This window comes from Malus sylvestris, chromosome 10, assembly GCF_916048215.2.
Source record: "Malus sylvestris chromosome 10, drMalSylv7.2, whole genome shotgun sequence".
Lineage (NCBI taxonomy): Eukaryota > Viridiplantae > Streptophyta > Magnoliopsida > Rosales > Rosaceae > Malus > Malus sylvestris.
The window spans coordinates 38,186,523-38,207,414 of NC_062269.1; the positions used below are offsets into that span (position 1 = coordinate 38,186,523).

General features: G+C 37.7%; 2 protein-coding genes across 5 annotated transcripts; one reads left to right on the forward strand and one right to left on the reverse strand.

The window, feature by feature from the left end:
* Positions 1 to 2,288: 2,288 nt before the first annotated feature.
* Positions 2,289 to 5,469, reverse strand: LOC126586171 (calmodulin-binding receptor kinase CaMRLK-like). The gene is made up of 2 exons (XM_050250875.1): positions 3,939 to 5,469; positions 2,289 to 3,190 (listed from the first exon to the last, which is right to left on the reverse strand). The coding sequence occupies exons 1-2, from the start codon at positions 5,332 to 5,334 to the stop codon at positions 2,535 to 2,537; spliced, it is 2,052 nt and encodes a 683-aa protein (XP_050106832.1). The 5' UTR covers positions 5,335 to 5,469; the 3' UTR covers positions 2,289 to 2,534.
* An 11,607-nt stretch (positions 5,470 to 17,076) lies between these two features.
* On the forward strand, positions 17,077 to 20,285 carry LOC126586183 (uncharacterized). 4 transcript variants are annotated; one of them, XM_050250894.1, is made up of 6 exons: positions 17,079 to 17,767; positions 17,865 to 17,980; positions 18,538 to 18,963; positions 19,074 to 19,170; positions 19,330 to 19,422; positions 20,067 to 20,285. In XM_050250894.1, the coding sequence occupies exons 3-6, from the start codon at positions 18,858 to 18,860 to the stop codon at positions 20,182 to 20,184; spliced, it is 414 nt and encodes a 137-aa protein (XP_050106851.1). In that variant the 5' UTR covers positions 17,079 to 17,767; positions 17,865 to 17,980; positions 18,538 to 18,857; the 3' UTR covers positions 20,185 to 20,285. The 4 variants fall into 4 exon arrangements, 3 of the variants coding, with proteins under 3 accessions (XP_050106852.1, XP_050106851.1, XP_050106853.1); XM_050250895.1 differs by lacking the exon at positions 17,865 to 17,980 and having other exon boundaries at positions 17,078 to 17,767; XM_050250896.1 differs by lacking the exon at positions 17,865 to 17,980 and having other exon boundaries at positions 17,079 to 17,491.
* The last annotated feature ends 607 nt before the right edge of the window (positions 20,286 to 20,892 follow it).

A 20,892-nucleotide genomic window follows, 5' to 3' on the forward strand; every position in this document is an offset into this window, starting at 1 on the left:
CAAACACCCTTCAAATTTGTCTCATAAAAAATAATCCATGCGAGATTGTGATGTCTAAATGCAGTAGACTTGGTCTATGGTTAGATGTCAGAATGTTGTGGCCTTATCGTTGAGGCAACATGATGTGATGTGCGACAACGAAATTAACGGCTTTCAAGCTTTTGGCTCCTTGGACTCTACCAAGTATATAGGAAGTGTTTTGTCGACCGACAGTCATCAAAGTGAGGGCTGCTTGACCATTTAAAACTTAAAAGAAATAGACATATAAAGGCTATGATGAGTCGGAGCAAAGAGATCAACTTGTATTAAAGTATCATGTTACAGTAGCGTTCTGTATTAATGATACAGGGATACTTAGAGAAAATCTAAAACCTATCATTGTGTTTTAAACATGAAATGCCGATATAGCAATGTATTTGTGTCATATAAGTTTTCAATTGACTAGACACCAAAAGAACACAGAATTCTTGATGAGCTTTCTATTTCTCTCCATCGTTGTCTTGCTTTTGAAAATACTGTTTCTCTTTTGCTTTTGTGTCTTTCGTTCTAATTTCTACAGATAGCTATGGCAATGCGTTGCATGCACCCACAAAGATTTTCCAGTTTTCCAAGTTGCAACCGACTTTAGGGATGACAGTCAGACATGCTTGAGTTTTAAATCATTAGTCATAAGTACTGGACAAGCATCTCAGCTTTTTACTTTTTACTTTTTACCAAGATGGCTGTGACCGAGAGAGATCCACCCCGGTATTGGAGTCTTAAGGACATGACTTCAAACTAATAAAGCTGGACGATGACGTCTTGTTATCCTATACACCATTTCTGGCTCAGAAAACGCTCTCCACTTTTGCTTTAACGATGACATGCAATATTAATAAGCTAATTAGCACTCATATTAGAATTTCAACTAAGTTGTGTTATCGACAATCCCCGCTGTTAACTGTTGATAAGTTATTAGATTAGCTTTCATCAACACATGACAGGTTGTTAGCTATTGATGAGTTACGAGGATCATTTTTAAAAATGCATATAATAATTCACAGTTCCCCCCACCCCCTCCTCTTTCTCTTGCAGCCATGCTGACAGTAGTTTATAATTTACTAGATTAACTTTCATCGACGCATGATAGATTGTTAGTTGTTGATGAGTTACGAGACTTACTTTCATCAACGCATGATAATATCTCACGCATGGAGAATTTCAACTAGGGTTTCCATATGGGAATGGGAGAAGGAACACACACAGTTGATTCTGCAGACAAAAATAACCAAAAACAGTGACGACAAGAACAACATCGTCGTGTCAAAATCATTGAATAATACCAAACATGTACAAATTAAACATACGGCCAATTGGCATTGGCTAAACATCCCCCGCCCACTAGAAAATTCTCCCACGAAACCAGACACGTAATTGTCATTTTTCATGCTTAGGAAGAGGTATCTGATCTCTCCATCCAACTATAAAGTATACCTAATTAATCTCCTTTAATTTCTCTTTATTTTTTTTGAAAAATTAAAATAATAAATCACCAAAAAGATGAACGAATAAAGCAGAGTCACACTAGAAACAAAAAGAAAGGGGAAAAAGAAAATATGAAGAAGCTTAAAATATTAAAGATAAAGGTGGTGATGATGAGAATCCTTTCACAAGAGACAAGCAATAAGTGGGATTCTCTACTCACCTAAACTTCAACATCCCTTCCCCCCACCATCATCCCATTTTCCGAAGTAATTTTTACTTTAATTTTTTTTCCTAAGATTTTTGCGTTTAGATCACTAATTTGTAAAAGAAATACTATACATTTCTTAAATTTAAGACAACAAAACGTGATCTCTTTCGAGAGATTTTTCAGCATGCTAAAAACACGATCCACTATACTAAAGCTAATAATATTGATGTATCAAGCATGTTCCCAACAACACACTGTAAAATTTCTTGTCCCCTTTATTCACCTTTTGATTTTGGAGCACGCAAAAATTTTACCTTGTTTTCTTTATTTATAAGAGAAAAGTATTTCCAACACTCCTTTTTCTCCTGCACATTATATTTATGTGTAGGCTTGACATTGTATAAATCAACGAATTCAAATAAACAGTTGTACGCAGAATGAAAAAAAAAAAATGTGCAGGAGTCATTTTTTCTTATAAACGCGTAATAAAAAAAAAAGTACATTTGGAAAAATGCAAAGTGACAAAGAAAATGATATCCGCATACTTGTTTTCTTTTTTCACACCTTTGTTTGTTTTCGTCTATTAAATTCTTCAATCGACTACAAAGACTAAAAATAAACAAGAAAACATTTAAATTTCATTTCTAATTTTCCAATTGCACGCAATTCACGGGGTGTGAAACGAGAAATTTTTCGTTGTGATATGAACACAAGTGGTACATCACGTGTTTTAATAAAAGTGGTGGGAAGTTTTATTTTTTAAGTTATTAACTTTTTAACACACATATCTCACAATTTGTATAGTGACACGTGATGGTGTATCGATTACACTGAAAAATCTCTCGCGTGAAATGAAATGACGTCAGCCCAAGCCCACAGTAGTCGTACTGGGATGTATGTCTTTGAGCAAACCCAGAACTTGTTGCATGCTGGGCCTTTTCCCAGGCGACTCCGCCGTACACAGGTACCCAACTCGCAGGCTCTCCACCATCTCCTTCTCCAACTCCCCACTCTCTCTCAACTTCTCGTCCAGTGCGTCCACCGCACGCCCCTCCCTCACCATCCTCCTCACCCACACCACCGTCTCCGCCGTCCCTGTCCTCCCCGTCAACAGCTCCATCAACACCACCCCAAAACAATACACATCCGTCTCCGCCTCGCTGCCACCACCTCCGCCACCAATTTCCCGCCTACTCCCAATACTTTTCAACCCGAAATCGGCTATTCTCGGCTCAAAATCCCCGCCCAACAATATGTTCGAAGTTACAAGGTGGCCGTGGACAACGGGCCTTGACCCCGCCTGGTGGAGGTACGCCAACCCACGCGCTATTCCAACCGCAATGCGGTGGCGCGTGAGCCATCCTTTCTTTTCGGGCGAGTGGGCTCCATAACCAAAACTTTGCTCCCACATGTCACCAGTCCAGTCCTCCACGTTGGGCTCCCCGGTGGGCAGCTCGTGCAACCATTTGTGCAAGTCCCCGTTCGCCATGAACTCGTACAATACCAACTTCTCTCTCCCTGTCCACAAAATAAATACAATTCGATGAGTTAGTTTTGAATATGATTTAGTGAAATGTGTACTTACTTATGATCTAATAACCGAATTAGGAAAGTGAGGAAGAAAAAGAATGAGATCAACTAGCCCCAAACCATTAAACTAGCTCTCAAATATTAGGTTACAACAGGACGGATGTACATTTGAAGTCCGTAAAATATACATGTGAATATCTTCCAATAACCCTTTGAATGTCACCTTCAAATATTTAGTGTTTGATGTACGGCCTCAATGGATGAACTAAAACATTTTATGCACACATCTCGCTCTGTTTCTATATGTATCTCGTATTTTATGGTTTTTCTACAAAACTCCAATGTATGAGATGCATTATTGTTTGAACCGTTAAATTGAGAGAACAAGGCTACTAAAAGTCAGCAGTTTAGCCGTTTAATACTTTAGTACGTTCATACACTGGTGCATTGTAAATTTCGTCGTAAAACACACTAATTTTTAGTAAGCATGTGAGACATATTTATGAATCAAATCATACAAATAGCAAGCAACCGTAGCCTATGCTGTGCTAAATTAGATTTTGCGTGACGATGGTGCCAAACAGTGTCGTACGTACGGACTGTTGTCATTTACGACATTGCAATTAAAACCCGTGTGTTGCATTTATGTATTTTGGTGATATTATCAACGACCGACCGGCCGGTGAGTGAGAGAGAGAGAGAGAGAGAGAGTGTGTGTGTGTGAAGTGTACCGTACCTGCAATGCAGTAACCGGAGAGAGGCAGCAGGTTGGGATGTTTCAATCTCGAAAGATTTTCAAACACTTCCACAGCATCATCGTACTCAACGTCCCTGGCGTTCTCCAACACCTTGATCGCCACGTGGAGGTCGCCGGGCAGCACGGCGGTGTAGACGGGCCCACACCTCCCCTCTGCAAGCTGGGAGTCCTTACCGAAGTGCGACGTGGCAGCAATCAAGTCCTTAAACGTCAAGTTCATCAACGGCTTCTCGAACATCACGACCGGAGCCGATGTCGGCTCCTTGATGTCGGCGACCCACGACGTCCCCGATTCGGTCTCGAAAGAGAACGGCCCCGACTTCTCGATCTTGAACGGGACTAACTGAACGGGTTTGGAAATCGCCCATTTGTGCTTTTTGGCAAAGTGCTTTTTCCTGCATATGCAAGCTACGCAAGTGCTTATGGACAAGAGGATTACAAATGCGGATGCGCAGGATATGCTCAGAACAAGAAGTTTATGCGATTTTTGCGATTTAGGTTTTTGTTTTTCGAGGGTTTTGTGAGGTGGGTTTGCATTGGAATTGTGAAGGCTTTGGGCTTTGGTTTTGGAACTGCCGAAAGAAGTGAGGTTTTTTCCGGCGTGGATAAAAGCGCTTTTCCCAAACTTCAGGTAATTTTCCGGTACGACCCGGCCGGTGAAATTATTGAGCGATATGTTCAAGAATTTCAGGCCGGTAAGCGGAGGAAAATCCGAAGGGAAAGAACCGTTGATTTTGTTGTCCGAAACGTCTAAATACTCCAATCCTCGCAAAACAGAGATGGGTTTTAAATTCCCAGAAATTCTGCAGCTCGAGATGTCGAGGTGCTGCAAATTAGTGAGGTTGGAGAAAGCAGAGGGTTGCAGAGTGCCCAAATCGTTGTGGGAAAGGTCGAGAAATGTAAGATTTGGGAAGCCAGAGAGCTGGGCCGAGTTCGTGAACCGGTTGGATGAGAGATTGAGCTCCTGGACCGAAGAGGTTGAACTGTTTCCTGACGCAGGCTCGAGTCCAAAGTTGCCTCCGAGCCAGTTCTTAGAGAGATTGACCCGGACCAGGCTCGGAAGAGTCCAAAACCATCCAGGGACGGAGCCCTTGAGATTGTTGGATGAGAGATCGATGGATTGAAGATTTGACAAGTTTCTGAGGTACTTCCATGAGATTATTCCGGTTAGGTTTCTGGAAGGGAAGTTGACTTGAGTGATGGGTGGGTTGGAGCAGTTGGGTCGGTTTGAATTTTGGAGCCAGGAGAGGTTGAAACCGGAGACTGACTTGAAAGCCTTGGAGACTTGGGCTTGGTCTGTGCTGTTGCAAGTGGATTCTGCTTCTGCTGCTGCAATCAGCACCAGAAGAAGTGAAAATCTCAACAGGGTTCCCATGTTTCCTGCAACTGGGTTTTAATTTTCAAATTCCATGAGAGATGGAGAGAGTGAGAGAGAGATGGAGAGGCAGTGAGAGAATATAATGAATAAATGAAAGGGTGTGTTGGAGGAAAATGTGTCGAGGGGAGTTAGTGAAGTGGGGTGATTGACCAAAAACTAAGAAGTGAAGTAGGGTGAGGGTATGTTTGGAAATATATATTTAGCAGATAAAATTTTTCAATGTACTGAAAACACGATTTTATACACTAAATATAGGAATCCGGCACACTTAAGGGATCTTACATTACACTGGTTTCATTTGCATGGTTTGGTTCCAAAGTTACACGGGTTTACATGCGAACCAAAGCTCTTGCTTTTTTCATGATTCATTGCTAATATTTCAGTCACTTCTTGTTTGGTTGGACTGGTTTTGCCTCCAGGCGGTCAGGCCCCCAGCAAAATATTAGGTTATAGTCATTGGTGCCTTTAGAAAAGTGGTGGATATTTTTAGAGGTCTGAGGAATTTTTGGAACTTTATAAAAGAATTTCTCTTCATAAGGGGTTATTTCTTTCGGACTATATTTGGGGTTATATATATTTATTTATGAGTAATTTGATTATGCTATAAAAAAATTTGTGTTAAACTTTTCTTAAATTGATTTTTGGACGTCCTATCTTAAACTTTTTTATGAACATTTCAACCTAAAAATGTTCAAATTGTGACAAAGTTAGACTTCATCACTTATGTACCGTTCGTTGGATTAAATTCTTTTATCTCAATCTCATCCGTTGAAAGATACAAACCATCTCTGAAATAATTTGATTTTCACGTATACAACACAACAATTTACCTAACACCAATTGTAAATTAGTATCTTACAATTTTGAAAAAAATTATTTGAAAATTTCAATGCCCATGAACGTTAAATCACTTTGAAATTGTAATTCCTATAGAATTTAAAACAATAATTAATTAGCCAAATTGCAAGAAAAATATGTAAGAAAAAAAAATTAAAAAAAAGAGAGAGTATAAGTGTATTCACAAATGGAGTGAGAGTGATAGAAATTTGCTTACATGAGTTGCTACTTTTTTTGTGAGATCCACTGTTTTTTGGGGCTACGAATACTTATACATAATCTGAGAGTACAACGAACGCTAAAGGGCTTCTATTGTGTCAAATATATTATTTAATATGTAATGACAAGAATACTTTCAGGTGTTCGTACTATAATTAGACGCTTGTTATGAATCTATATGTTAACAAAAATATATCCTACGCATACCTAATATTCCAAGAATGAATGAACCACTCTATATATACTTGGACCAAGATTATTGTGGTTTAGTCTTGGTTTTGTATATATATATATATAATTTCAGGTGGAGAACAGATGATTGGTGGGAGCTAGCTAATTCCAGGTTTACAAGTGACGGTGAGAGGGACAGAGGGGTTCATTGTTTCGTTGAGAAGGATACAATTTCAACAAGGGGTGTGATATCCAAACACCCCTTTTTACTTCTCCCACACTTTTTTGGTTTTCGGCCGTCGGATCAGATGAATTGAAGAAGATCAACGGACATAAATTAACAAGGGATGTGTGAGAAGTAAAAAGGGATATATGGATAGCACATTCCTTTCAACAAAAGTGGTAAAATCTCAAACTGTGGAAGTTGGAACATAAATGTCACGCATCCCCAATATTTGGCTTCTTGAAGGTTTTGGTTTAGAGAGCTTCTTGTCAAAGCTGGGCTATTCTGCTGATATATTGTGGTTTTGTTTTACTAGTGTTCGGGAAGTTTTGATTTGTTATATATGTAACGTATTCCTTATCCAGATGGTTTTGGTTGCCCATATTTATTAGTACAGAATTGATATGGGGAATATAATATGTTAACTATTTGGTGTTTACGTACATACATTCTTGAATCCTAACGCATTTGAATCCAAAAGAATTACCTGCAAATTTGTATTGTATAACCAAGTGAAGAGCTAGTGCCTGAGTGGAATATCGTATGTAGTGTAAAATTGAATCTAAAGCTCTTTATTACGAGTAAAACAAGCAACAAACGAGTGACCACTAGCTCCGCTTAATTAAGCGCTCGACATGTAGTTAGTTCAAAACATGTCCACCATTACAGACCTTCGAATACTAGCTACGTAGTTGATTATTGGTTAGGAAAATGGCTCATTGATTATTGGTTGGAAAAATGGTTTTTGCAGTCGTTGCTGAATAAATTTAAAAATAAAAGAGAACCAAATGACAAAAATAATGAGCATTGGAGAATGGAGAAAATTAACGAGAGTAAGGGGTGGTTTGATATTGCTGTGCTTTGAAAAAAAACTGTTGTGAGAATAAGCGGCTGTGCTGTGAGAATAAGCGGCTGTGAAATAAAGCAGCAGAGTGTTTAGTAAATTTTTTTGTAAAAGTGCTTTTGGAAAAGAAAAAAAAAAGCAGTCTGATAGTGGGTCTTTTCATTAAAGAAGCACTGTATAGCTCTGTGTGCTTTGAAAAAAAACCAGTTTTCCAAAGTTGCAAATAGCAGCTTCAGCTTTTTCCTTTAATTTCAGCTTATTCTCACAGCAGCTTCCAAAATAAGCCTTTTTTTTTTAGTTTACCAAACACATAAAACCCTCACAGCTTTTTTTCATAGGTGTTTTTTTTTTTAAACACCTCACTCCCAAACCACCCCTAAAAGTCGTCATCCAACAAGAAGCTTCAAAGGTTAAAGTGACCACGTAGGTACGTGCGAACAAGCATCAAAGGCTATGATAAGCCCATATATGCCATGTGAATTACCCTACTATCCTTCTTGACTATATATAATGCATGGTTTGTCAAACAAGGCTGCCAATCCACAAGAAATAACACCACATTGCATTCGTTTTGATAAGCACTTGCTTTGCCAAGAAAAGCATGACTATATTAATAGCGCCACCTTGACACTGATGATGTGAGGTGTGAAGCTAGGAATGAGATCATCTCCAAATCTCTGTCTTCGGAGTAAACGGACCTAAAAACTTGGATCATTCAACTTAAATCATGCGGCTCTTATTAATTCATTCTACTAGCTCACCAAACAAACAAACTCACACCCTGATCTCTCTCAAATGACCTGGATTTTTAAGTCCATCTACTCCGTGGTAGAGGTCTGGTGATGATCTCATTCCTATATAGAATCATTTTGTAGACTGAAGACATTTTGCATGCAAATGTTGTGTGGATAGTAAATTCACATTGACTTCATGATCATATATGAATCCACTCACAATTCACAATTATGCCATTCATCGACCTCGACCAAAATCCCTAGTGAAATCCACCTCTGACCGCCGTCAACGAGTCCTCTGTAGTAATTCCTAACTACTGCAAATGTGAACTTATTCCACTAGCTCTTCAATCCACACCGGCTAATACCTGTCCCCATTTGAAACCCAAAATTTAATAACTTAATCAAAGGAATAAATAAAAATATGTTTCAAAGTAGGGTTGCAGGTGGGATCTTTGGAATAATTAGAAATTAAGAGGTGGAGTGCAATTAATCAAACTTATATAGTTATTCCAGTCTGCAAAATTTCGCATCAAACAGAAGTACGAGTTCCACTATAAATTAATTAGTAATATGAAAAGTAACACAACTACTTATAAGCACATGTAAGGTCATTCATTTTTCCAATGTGAGATTGGTACTCTCAACACGCTCTGACAAATTTTCAAACATAATACGTAGACAACAAAAACCAATTAGTGACATATGGATTTGGAAGGGAGCAAAGCAAACTTGATCCACTCACTAATTCTATTGGCATGTGATCTTTGGTTCATTGATCTGCTGGGAATTTCTTCTTTTGGTGAATAAAATAGATTACATTTGAATCATTTGGAGGGTAAAGTTTATTATATGCATACAAGGCATCACCTAATCCACACAATTCCAAACCAAACTTCTATCGGATGACAGCTAACCCAATATTTGGAATTATCAAAAACCAACCAAGATCTAGAGAAATTTTTTAGTATGCCAGGAATACGATCATGTATACCAAATGTCATAATACAATTGGTTGGAAACTTAAAAAAATTCCAAATCAATTATATTATGACATTTTATGTATCCAGCCGTGTTACTGGCATGCTGAAAAATTTGTCCAAGATTTGAGAATATTTTAAACATAATTAAGGTAAACCGATACTCCTACATCAAACTATTTACACATTTTTACTTTATTCATAATTCTAATCAAGTTGGACAATATGGTATGACCCATGGCTCATACAAAGACGTTGACATTACAACTTACATGAACATGGATGAACACTTGTAGTAGAGAGGGAGTGATTCAAATATGTGAATTCGAGTACATGGATAAACGCTTTTAGTCATATTTGAACTACACCTTTGCAAATCATTGATCATTCTATTGTCTAAGACAATAAGCCCAGTACAATTTTGATCTCTTTTCATTTTCATTGGAAAGAACTGAACTAGTTTTGACCTATACATCCTCACAAGCCTTCATGAACCGACACTTTTGGTCTGTCCATATTGAGTTTAGTTTATTGTTTGTTGGAAACTGAGACGGGAATGAAAACTTCAGATCTTTGATAGATATAGAAAAAATTCATGATTCGGTTATAATTTTGATTGTCGTGGGTTATAAGTACCTTCCATTTATTTCTATTTTTTATTTGTATTTTTATTTGAGTATATGGTTCAATGCAATTGATGAATAACTTGTTTAGAAGTGGTATTATAATAAAAAAATATTTTTGGAACCAATTCTTAATAAAAAAACACAAATAAATCTTGAAAAAACAGCTCTAAACGAACCCAAAAATGAGTGAGATATTTTGGATGACTAGTGAATACTAATTAGTTTTAGAGAATTTTTTTTTTCATGAATCGCTATTGAATTTTTTTAAGCACAATCTTCAATTAGTTACGAAAACTTTCCAACAAAAAAAATTAATTTTGAACAAGTACATTTTTCTAGTGAAACTGTTTTCTGATGGGGAAAATCTATAACGAATTTGAATATAAGGAAATTCGATGAGGAATTGCACGGGTACGAGGGTTGACACATTTATCTTAGACCCGCCTTGTTCATCAACACAATTTTATGTGGAAAGTGGGCCTTCTTCATGAATTATCCGCCCGACCCGCCCATCCAAGACACTTGTTCCTCAAATACGATTTCTTCGTCCACTACGACCGAACCCTAATCGCAGACACAAACCGACCGTGACAAAATATAGGGTAAATCTCAATTTACAACTCTCAAGTTTTGTGGTTTTCAACATTTAGTACATGAAGTTTTTTTCGTTCCAAAGTCATACCTAAAGTGTTAATTTTGAGACAGTCTCATACATCCGTTAGTCTGATTGTTAAGTCTCCCGTTAACTGATGACGTGGCGCCCATGTAGATAATGATTGGACGTCACGTGTCATTAAGAGGTCTATGTGGAAATTAAAAATTCAAAAAAAAATTTCTCACTGTTGTAGAAATGGATGTCCACTCAAATAATGGGCAAGTTGCCCTTCCACTATTTAGCATGTGATTTACTTGTATAAAAACAAGCCTTATGAAACACAACAAAGGGATAGATAGATGTGAAGGGTTCACGGGAAAGAAAGAGAGGAAGGAAGGAAGAGGAAGAGAGAGAAGGAAGAGGAAGAGAGAAAATAGAAGAAGATAAGAGGAGATAATAGAGAGAGTTATCTTTGTACTCCTATTATTTCAAATTATAATGAAAGCACCACTGCTGCCCCGAGGACGTACTCCAGTCACACTGACTGTAGAGGAACCTCGTAAATTTTGTGTCTTGTTTCATTTATTCCACTGCACCCACAGTCGATTTTACAACACGTTATCAGCACGAGAAGCTCTCATGTCAGTGGAAAGCACAACGCCACAAATCCTGTTCACCTCCTTCAGCTGGAATCTCACAGATAAGAAACAATTTTCATTTCATCTTCAAATCTCAGTACAATTGATTTTCTTGAAGCAACTATATATATTGTTGTATGACTGTATATCATCCTTTGCAGAAGCAAAAGAGTACATACTCAAAATTCGTAAAGAATTTGACAGCCATGTAAACAGCCTCTGAACTCCAACTTGCGGACCTCGGATTAAAATACTTTCTTCTTGAAAGTTGTTCGTCCACTCAGTATCTACAACATATCAAAATTTCAGAAAACTTTAACGGTGCGATCGTTGCAGATGTCTGAAATACTAAACCAGTTTCCAATTTCCGCAGAAAACTGGACAGCCACCTTATGAGTACCATAACTCTATTTCTGTAGCTCAAATCGAAATTGTTTCTTCACGAAAGTTGTTTGGTATCCTCTTATCCATATCATACTAAATTTTGAACTAAATCTAACGGTTTGATCTTCTCATAAGTTGCAGACACTCTTGACTCCAAAACTTATGGGAACCGTTTCGACTTTTTCGAAACTCACCGGAGGAGGAACACCAATTGAAACTTATTGTTACTTTTACTTCCTGAGTAACTAAAAGGACTTGTTGTGAAATGAAAACATTAATAAAATAAGGACAATTTGGATGGGTGCCCCGACAGAAGTGAAGGGAAGAAATAATAAAAAATAATAATAAAGTTGATAGTGGGAAGTTGATGAGACCATCACCATTATGAAAAGAAATAATAAAATTATATATTTATTTATGTGCATGGTGTTGGTTTAAAGCCCATGTCACAAGTTCTATTTATTTAAAGCAATTTATTTATAGTGGGTAGAATTATTACCCTTTGCTTTAAAGCTTTGATATTTATGTGAATGGTGCTGAATCAAAGCCCTTGTCACAAGCTTTATTTACTTTAAAGCAATTTATTTACCATGGACGGTTTTACCGCCTATTGCTTTAAGTTTTGATGGTGCTGAATTAAAGCCCTTGTCACAAATTTTATTTACTTAAATGCAATTTATTCATTATGGCTGGAATTACCGTCTATTGCTTTAATTTATTTATTGTACTTATCTTTTGTTACTATGAGTATATACAGGACCTGAAGTTCCTTGATCAGATCAGAACCTGCAGTTTCTTGATCCTCATCATATAAAATGATTGGACCCGAAGTTCCATCATACAAAAGGATCTAGCATGAAGTCCCTTGATCCTGAAGATCAGGACATGAAGTTCCTAGATGAGTACCATAAGTTTGAAGTGCCGCAGTGCTTTAACTTAATTGTAATAAAAGCCATAAGAGTCTCAGTTTACAGACTATTAAATAAGGACCAGAAGTTCCTTATGTCCATACTCAAAATGGTTTAGCAGAAGCCTTTATTAAGCGAATGAAATTGATTTCCCGCGCTCTGCTCATGAAAACGAAATTGCCAATTTTCTACATGGGGACATGTAAACTTTACATGATGCATTATTAATTCGGTTGAGACATGTTACCGACCATCAATACTTCTCAGTACAACTCGGGTTTGGAACCAACCAAACATTATACATTTACGAGTTTTTGGTTGTGTTGTCTATGTGCCTGTAAGACTGCCACAACGTACTGAAATGAGGCATCATTGCAGTTTAGGCATTGATGTTGAACACCATCTATCATTCAATATTTGGAATTCTTGATTGGGGATATGTTTACCGCATGGTTTGCGGACTGTCATTTTGATAAGACAATTTTCCTGCCATTAGGGGGAGAAAATAATATTGTTCCAGAAGAACGATGAGAAAATATCATTCCAAAAGAATAATGAGAAAAGACCGTTCCAGAAGAACGAAGAGAATTTGTCTTATTTTGATTCACGAAGCAATCAATAAGAAAATGAAATATGAATAATTGAATGATGCAACGAAAGTGATGAAATCATATATACTTACTGCAAATGTGCCTACAAGAATTGATGTCTCTGTTTGATAAAATAATGAGACAGTAAATGATTTATCTGTTGCACGCCTGAAGCGTGGCAGATTTTTAGACTCAAAAGGTTCAGTTATTCGAAAGAAGAATAATATGGCACTACTGAACTATTGCATTCCCGAAGCATAACTGTTGCATGCCAGAAGCATGACAGTCGCCGCGTGGATACACGTCCCAGATAGGACAATCCACAGACATGGGAATATTGATGTCTCATGCATGAAGCATGATTGACGTATAGGTTCTAAATGACTCAACTCTTGGAAGTGGAGATTAAAATCCAAGCTCTATAACGCTCAAGAAGAGGTTATGATCCGCATTCTCTAAACTATGACTATCCTGGAAGAGATAGTGTAATGCCCTTGAAGAGGCAATGGATATCCAAAGAAATGAAAAGCTTTTATGCATGCGCATACACATGAGAATATGGGATCACGGATTGATGATAACCAATGGTAATTTTGGTTTTTACAAGTAGCTACTAAATTCATCAATGAGCTGTGTTAATATTGAGTCACGTTCTTTTGTTCGTCGACAAAAGGAAAATTATTGGCCAAAATGGAGAAAGGCAATTCCATTACAATTTTGTAAGAACGTGGGCAAATGAACCTATATATATTTGAATACAATACAAATAGCCAAAAGATGTTGAACCAAGGAGATTATATATGGGCATTTGTAATACAGTGTAATACACTTACATGATATGACACAAGGTTGTAAACGAGTTCATATAAATGGAGAATTATATATGAAGGGTTGTGAGTCACCCACATCATATCTCCATAAGTAAATCCCTCAAATATACATGGGAGCAAATTGCTCTGTATAAATTCCAAAGGAAAATGTGTCATGAAGTGTAGAAAATCCTTGAATGATTCAAATTGCTTGAAGTAAGGCCCCGAAGGGTAAAGCATAAATTATGTACTCAATATCAATGGATGATATAAATTGCCTTAGTGAGTACTATCATTATGATATTGTTGCAACATACTAAAATCTCTTGCAAGAGTCAATGACATTAAATTATAACTCTTGAAGAGTTGATGATATTAAATTGGGACTCCTGAATAGTCTAGAAAAATTATAAAGTGTTGAAGGAATTATTGTCTCGAGCTGCAGATCGAACAATCTACCAACACAAATCTTATCCATGATATTTATGATATTAAAAGAACCATATGGATTGAAGATTATGAGTTGAATACTCATATGATGAAGACACTAAGAATAATCATTTATCTTCGTGAGGGTAAAGATAAATTAATATTTGGTCCAGAAGTACCACATCTTAGTGAAGTATATGCTTTATTGTATTTGGCACAATACATTGAATGAAATAAAGCTTATTTATTAATATCTCCAAGAAATTACAGATATATACATACACATGAGCTAAAACAAACAAACAGGATGGAGCCTTCACAAAGGTTGCTCATGTGAAGCCTCAGTACTCGGAAGTACCCCAGAAGGGGGAGGCACTGGAGATTGATCATGTGGCACCCCAGTACTTAGCAAAACACCAGAAGGGGAAGGCATCAGTTGCTTTCGGAATCTAGCAACGAACCTCTGGTGATCACTTTGAATCCGACTTTCGGATTCCTGCAGTTGGACGAGCTTTCTTTTCATGCTTGTAGAGTAACTATTTGCAAGCACGTGTAACACCCTATTCTCGTGCTTGAGCCCTCTGATCTCTTGTTTAAGACTTGCCACTTCCGCCATCAATGATTCAACTTGGCGAGTTTGAGCAAGTAGGCGTTGGCCCATATTGGACACAGAGCCAGCACACTGAACACTGAGAGCCAAGGAGTCTTGAACGGCCGACTCTTCAGACCGTTCTGAAAGGATCTTGTTATCCCTTGGAGTGAGAAGATTCCTAGCTACCACAGTAGCGGTTATGTTATTTTTCATCATAGAGTCCCCAACCGTAAGAGGACCATTAGAAGATAAGAAGGACGGGCGCCATATATTATCCTGACGCTGCTCATCTGTATCACTCCTAAGACTCAAATCTAAGCAAATGTTAGATGGGCAAGTCATTTTTCAGAAATGATGAAGGAAAAACAGAGGTCAAATAAAATTTCAGAAGTGCAGGAAGGTGGAAATTTCTCAGGCAGCAACTTTCTGAGCATACTCTTGAACATAATTGATGTCTCTATAAAAGAAGAGGCAGCAGAGCCACTCGTTCAAAGATCGAAGAGGCACCGCTCTCCGAATTTCAAAAGCCAGATTTTCCTGAATAAAGTTCGTTGGTATTTTTCAGACGTAATCCCAGCTTTTCAGATGTCGCGTGCAATTTTGTCAAAGATCTCTGACAAAGTTGAAAACGCGTAAATCTTACTGTTCTATTTACACCACAGTTGCTGACAAGAGTAAAAGCACAGCACCACCACTTGCTATTGAGAAATCTCTATATATGTCGACCTCTGTTCTCCATAACAAGGCAGACCTGCAACACTGCAAGAATACCTAACTCTTCCTCATCTCCGAGAATGTATCTTCAACATAGCATCTCGAAATACTCAGTTTTCTTCCTCTCCGAGAATACTTCTTCAAACATGTCACACCAGAGCAAGATTATCACATATCTTCAGGGACCAGAGCAAGATTATCTCATATCATGCAATCTCCCTGTCCTTTCCTTTGTCCATGTTCTTGCCTGCAAAGACAAGGATAAGGAAATCAATATGTCGGAACCTCCACTCAAACTCCCGGTAAGGAACCGATTGCCTGGAACCTTTCCTGATTGCTTACCTAGTATTGCTCTCGAGTAGTCATCTTCAACGGTTGGAGTTGGGTCTCCAGTCACCAAGAAGTGATGAACCATCCAAATGCAAAGGTTTGCATTCCACTTCTGCACCAGGGGACAAATCCTACAAGAGAAGATGCCACATATGCATAGGGGGGAAAGCAGTGAAAATACTACTTAAGCAAGGGGAGCAAGTAAGGAAAGTGAAAATGATACATTGGAGCATGTGGAGACAAGCGCAACCAACACGTGCTGATTCATCCCCGACAAAGTCGAAGAAGCTCTTCACGGTACAATTTCATTCAAGATCAAGCCTCGAAGTCCTTGAAGAAATCACAAGTCCGATTCAAGATCAAGTGTCCACCACTTTTGAATCAAATTCCGCTCCAGATAAAAGGAGTAAATTCCGATCTTCGATGCTAGTCTAGCAGAAAGTCCTACAACCCAGTTCAAGAAAAAGGCTGTGGAAAGTTAACAATAAGTAAAGCAACTCTTTCAGCAACTCTTCTTACTAAGAGACTAAAGCAGAACGATCAACGATCAACCTAAATGATTTGAAATCAGGGGGAGATACTCATCAGTGGGAGCATTCAAAACAGATCAAGATTTTAACGAGTCAATCGAAGACTTGTGGCCATCCAAGGGGGAGTGTTGTAGAAATGGATGTCCACTCAAATAATGGGCAAGTTGCCCTTCCACTATTTAGCATGTGATTTACTTGTATAAAAACAAGCCTTATGAAACACAACAAAGGGATAGATAGATGTGAAGGGTTCACGGGAAAGAAAGAGAGGAAGGAAGGAAGAGGAAGAGAGAGAAGGAAGAGGAAGAGAGAAAATAGAAGAAGATAAGAGGAGATAATAGAGAGAGTTATCTTTGTACTCCTATTATTTCAAATTATAATGAAAGCACCACTGCTGCCCCGAGGACGTACTCCAGTCACACTGACTGTAGAGGAACCTCGTAAATTTTGTGTCTTGTTTCATTTATTCCACTGCACCCACAGTCGATTTTACAACACTCACCCAAATTTAAAATGTTAAAATAAATAATTAAATAAAAGTATTTATAAAAATAAAAATTAAAAAAAAAAACGCAGAACCACTTCTTCTTTCCCACCCGACGCCCCCCGTCCCCTCCACCCCCTCCACGGCTCCACTCCTCACCCACCGACACCCTTCCCTAATAACCACCTCTACCACCAAGCATTTTCTCCTTCCCCAAAAACCTACCACCAAGCACACATCCAGATGGGTCAAATACCCCAAAGCAAGCAGTCTTTGGATTTTGTTTTTTCACATTGAATTCACCAAACCCTTTTTTTGGCTTTCCCAAAATTTTATAACATTATAGTCTCTGATTTGTGCAATAATTCCTCAAGATCTGCAATTCAAGGCACAAGCTTTTCTCTATTGGCTCTCTTTCTCTTACTCTGCCTGTGTGGAGAGGAACAAAAGTAAAGACATGGAGGTAGGGTAGATGCAGAGACAGTGGGTTGACTACACAAAATCCTTGTTCCTGGAGGTAAAAGCAACAGAAAAAATGTGAAATTATACATAAATCACAGATGGGGTTGTTTTGATTTTGTTGTTTTTGCTTGTTTTGTTCCTAATGTTTTTGTTTTTTGGGATTTTTTTATTGGTTGGGTGAGAGAATGGGTTTCTGGATGGTTAGTTTTTGCAGCTCCAACAGTTGCAGGATGAAAGCAACCCAAATTTTGTTGTTCAGGTGTGGTGTCTCTTTTCTTTGAAGATTCTTTGAAGATTCTAAGAAGCTTCTTAATGATCTCACCAGAGCTCTGTAAGAATCCAGGATCTTTCTTTCCACTATCTTTTTGTCTTTGGGATTAGATTGGACTGGCTGGATTGATTTATGTGGTGCTCATGGTTTGCTACAGATACTTTTAAGGAGTGCATAATTTCCCTTTTTTTGTTTGCACAAAGAACAACCAACTGTAGACTTCAAAAGGGTTGATGCCCATGTTCACCAATTCAAGGGTAGTAGCTCCTCCAGGTACACTTAAATGTTGCTTCTTTTTGGGGTTTTGGGGGAAAGGAAGGGGCTGGGTTTTTGGGGAAGGAGAAAAAGCTTGGTGGTAGGGGTGGGTATCAGGGAAGGGGAAGGGTGTCGGTGGGTGAGGGGTGGAGAGGATGGAGGGGTGGAGGGTGGGGAAGACGAAGGGGTTCCGGGTTTTTATTTTATTTTTTATAATACTTTTATTTAATTAATTATTTTAATATTTTAAGTTTGGGCGAGATTTTTTTTTTTTTAAATTTCCACGTAGACCCCTTAATGACATGTGGCGTCTAATCATTGTTCACATGGGCGCCACGTCATCAGTTAACGGGAGACTTAATAGCCAGACTAACGGATGTATGAGACTGTCTCAAAATTAACACTTTAGTCATGACTCTGGGATGAAAAAACATTTCATGTACTAAATGTTGAAAACCACAAAACTTGAAATAGTAAACTGAGATTTATCCAAATATACACACACACACACAAACACACATATAACCCCTAATCAGAATCCATCCGATGTATAAACCTTCCACCTTGACTTGTAGCATCAAAGAGAGAGGAAATATGGCAGAGGAGTTGGCGCTGGATTTGGAAGAGCTCGGCCACCTCCAGAGCATCGTGAAACGCCACCATATATATCATCAACCACCTCAACCGTCTTTCCCAACACCTTCTCTCTTCGGAAAAGGAGCCGTCATCGCTGCCACCGCCACCACAATCTTCTCAATTAACCAAGGGCCACCAGTGCAAAGAGTTGAAGTCCACCGTCAGGCCTCAAAATGTGGCGAGGAGAGAAGGCGCCAAGCTAGAGAAGACGAATGATAAATCAAACCCTAATAAGCACCGCAATGAATTCTCTGCTTCGATGACGATCGTTCAGTACGTATACAGGAGTCTGGAGCCCGCCTCAACAAGGGGGAGCATAGAGAGGACATCACAGTATCGTTGTATGGTATTCAAGATTAAACATGGTAAAAAAGAACCGACACACAACTGACCTAACCCAATATGTGACGTCGATTGATAATTTCAATATGTTTTTGTTGAATTAAGTAATAATTTAGTATCCCCCCTCAATTAGGGCAAATACTGAACAAAATGCCGTCCTCCGATTCCAAGCATTTCTTTTATGATTTACGGGGTCGTAGCTCTAAAGTCCAAATTGTGGCTGATCCTAGGTATGATCTCTTAAAATTTGTTTGCTTCTCTTTCTGTGAAAATCAGCAACATACAATGTTGAATATTTGCATCTTGCCTTCATTTTTGGTCTGGTAGAAGTTAAATAATTTGTATTACTATGTGATTGAGTTATAAATCTTTTCCTTTATTTCATGCAGAAATTTAGAGATGGATGAATATGAATTTTCTAAATTTTATTCCTGTATAAGGCCTGGCGATTTTATAATTTATTGGCGTGACTGGATTTCCAGGTAATGTCGATTTTGTTCCTTTACACGTCTATTTATAGCAAATTGTTTCCAAAAATTATGAATTAATCTTGAATTTAAATGTTGAGTTCAGAATAATGAAATCACAAAGTTCTTGTGTTTTTTTACCTCCCTTTAAAGTCAATTGAGGCTTGTACACTAATGCAACTGTGCAATACATGGTTTGAAAATCTGAACTTTTGATTGTTCGGACTTATAAAGTTTTGTAGTCTTGTTTCTGTTTCTTACTTCTTCTTTTTTTACGAAAAACTAATAAAGGAGACCTCAGCATTTTCCTAAGATCGTTTTATCACCTTAAGAAATAGTCATCCGGTTTCTCCAAGCCAGAAGGATGCAGGTTTGTGCCTAAATCTCTCACCCTCTTTGTCCCTTGCCCCAGCTTGTTTGCGTTATTCATGTCTGAGATGTTACATTTCAAATACTCGATCAGCTCCTTATCACATGAAGAAGTATCACAATTTTGACATGCGCTTGCATAAAATTTTCTTTTATTCTTTTAGCAAGCTGTTTCTTCACGTATCAAACTGTCATTTGATGTCAAACAGGAAACCCCTTACACATAAGGAGCCAAACAATGTTTTTTCTAGTTGATCAGTTTGTGACCGTCTGTTCTTATTGTTTGACAGGAAAAAACTTTTCTCAGTCAGCAGACCAAAAGACGAGCCATCTTGTTTTGGAACAGTTTTCCTGACAAATTCTTCTTCTTCTCCTCTTGGTCGCGGAACTTTTTATTCAGTCATTTGAAGATTGGAGCTCTGACTTTTGCTCATTTAAAATTGTTCAGCAACTGCAAGTGTTTAATATATTAAGTCAATGCAGCAATCAAGTTCACGCTTATTAGGGTTTGTGGGTATATAAAGATATACAGATAGATGAATACCATGCACAGATACGGATACGGCGACACGATAAATCTCAAATATATGGACATAGACATGGGTAAGACACGACTATTAAAATACAGTAAATTTATGGAAAAAAAAATTACACATATTAAAAACAATATTTCGAACTGATAACGTAACAAAGTATTTGTATTCATCAAATTCATATATAATAATTAAAACACAAACATTTACATTATGTTTGGCTGAAGAAATTTAAGATTACTAAGAAATTTTAAAATGATAGAAATTGAAATGATAAGATTTTATTTTCTAGAATTTGTAATTTTTCTTGTTTGGTTAACCTAAAAGAAGAATGGAATTGAAAACGAAATTTGTTATTTTTAGACTCTCAATCATAGAAATTGGGAAAGACTTTTTATATTAGCACCCCACAAAATGTTGAATGCACCCCACATTAAAATTTAATATTAATGACTTATTTTACTCTACTATGTAATGACAATTTTGACCTTATTAGGTTTAAAAAATAATAATTTTTTTATAAATACACTACAAATCTTTTTTAACGTATTATTTATTTATTTCAACTATCAGAATCCCTCTC

Coding starts and splice junctions, on each gene's coding strand:
- LOC126586171 (XM_050250875.1), bottom strand. CDS start 5,334: ATGGGAACCCTGTTGAGATTTTCACTTCTTCTGGTGCTGATTGCAGCA. Junction 3,191..3,938: donor CTCCGGTTACTGCATTGCAG/GTACGGTACACT, acceptor TTTTGTGGACAG/GGAGAGAGAAGTTGGTATTG.
- LOC126586183 (XM_050250895.1), top strand. CDS start 18,858: ATGACGATCGTTCAGTACGTATACAGGAGTCTGGAGCCCGCCTCAACA. Junction 19,171..19,329: donor CAAATTGTGGCTGATCCTAG/GTATGATCTCTT, acceptor TATTTCATGCAG/AAATTTAGAGATGGATGAAT. Junction 19,423..20,066: donor TGGCGTGACTGGATTTCCAG/GTAATGTCGATT, acceptor ATTGTTTGACAG/GAAAAAACTTTTCTCAGTCA.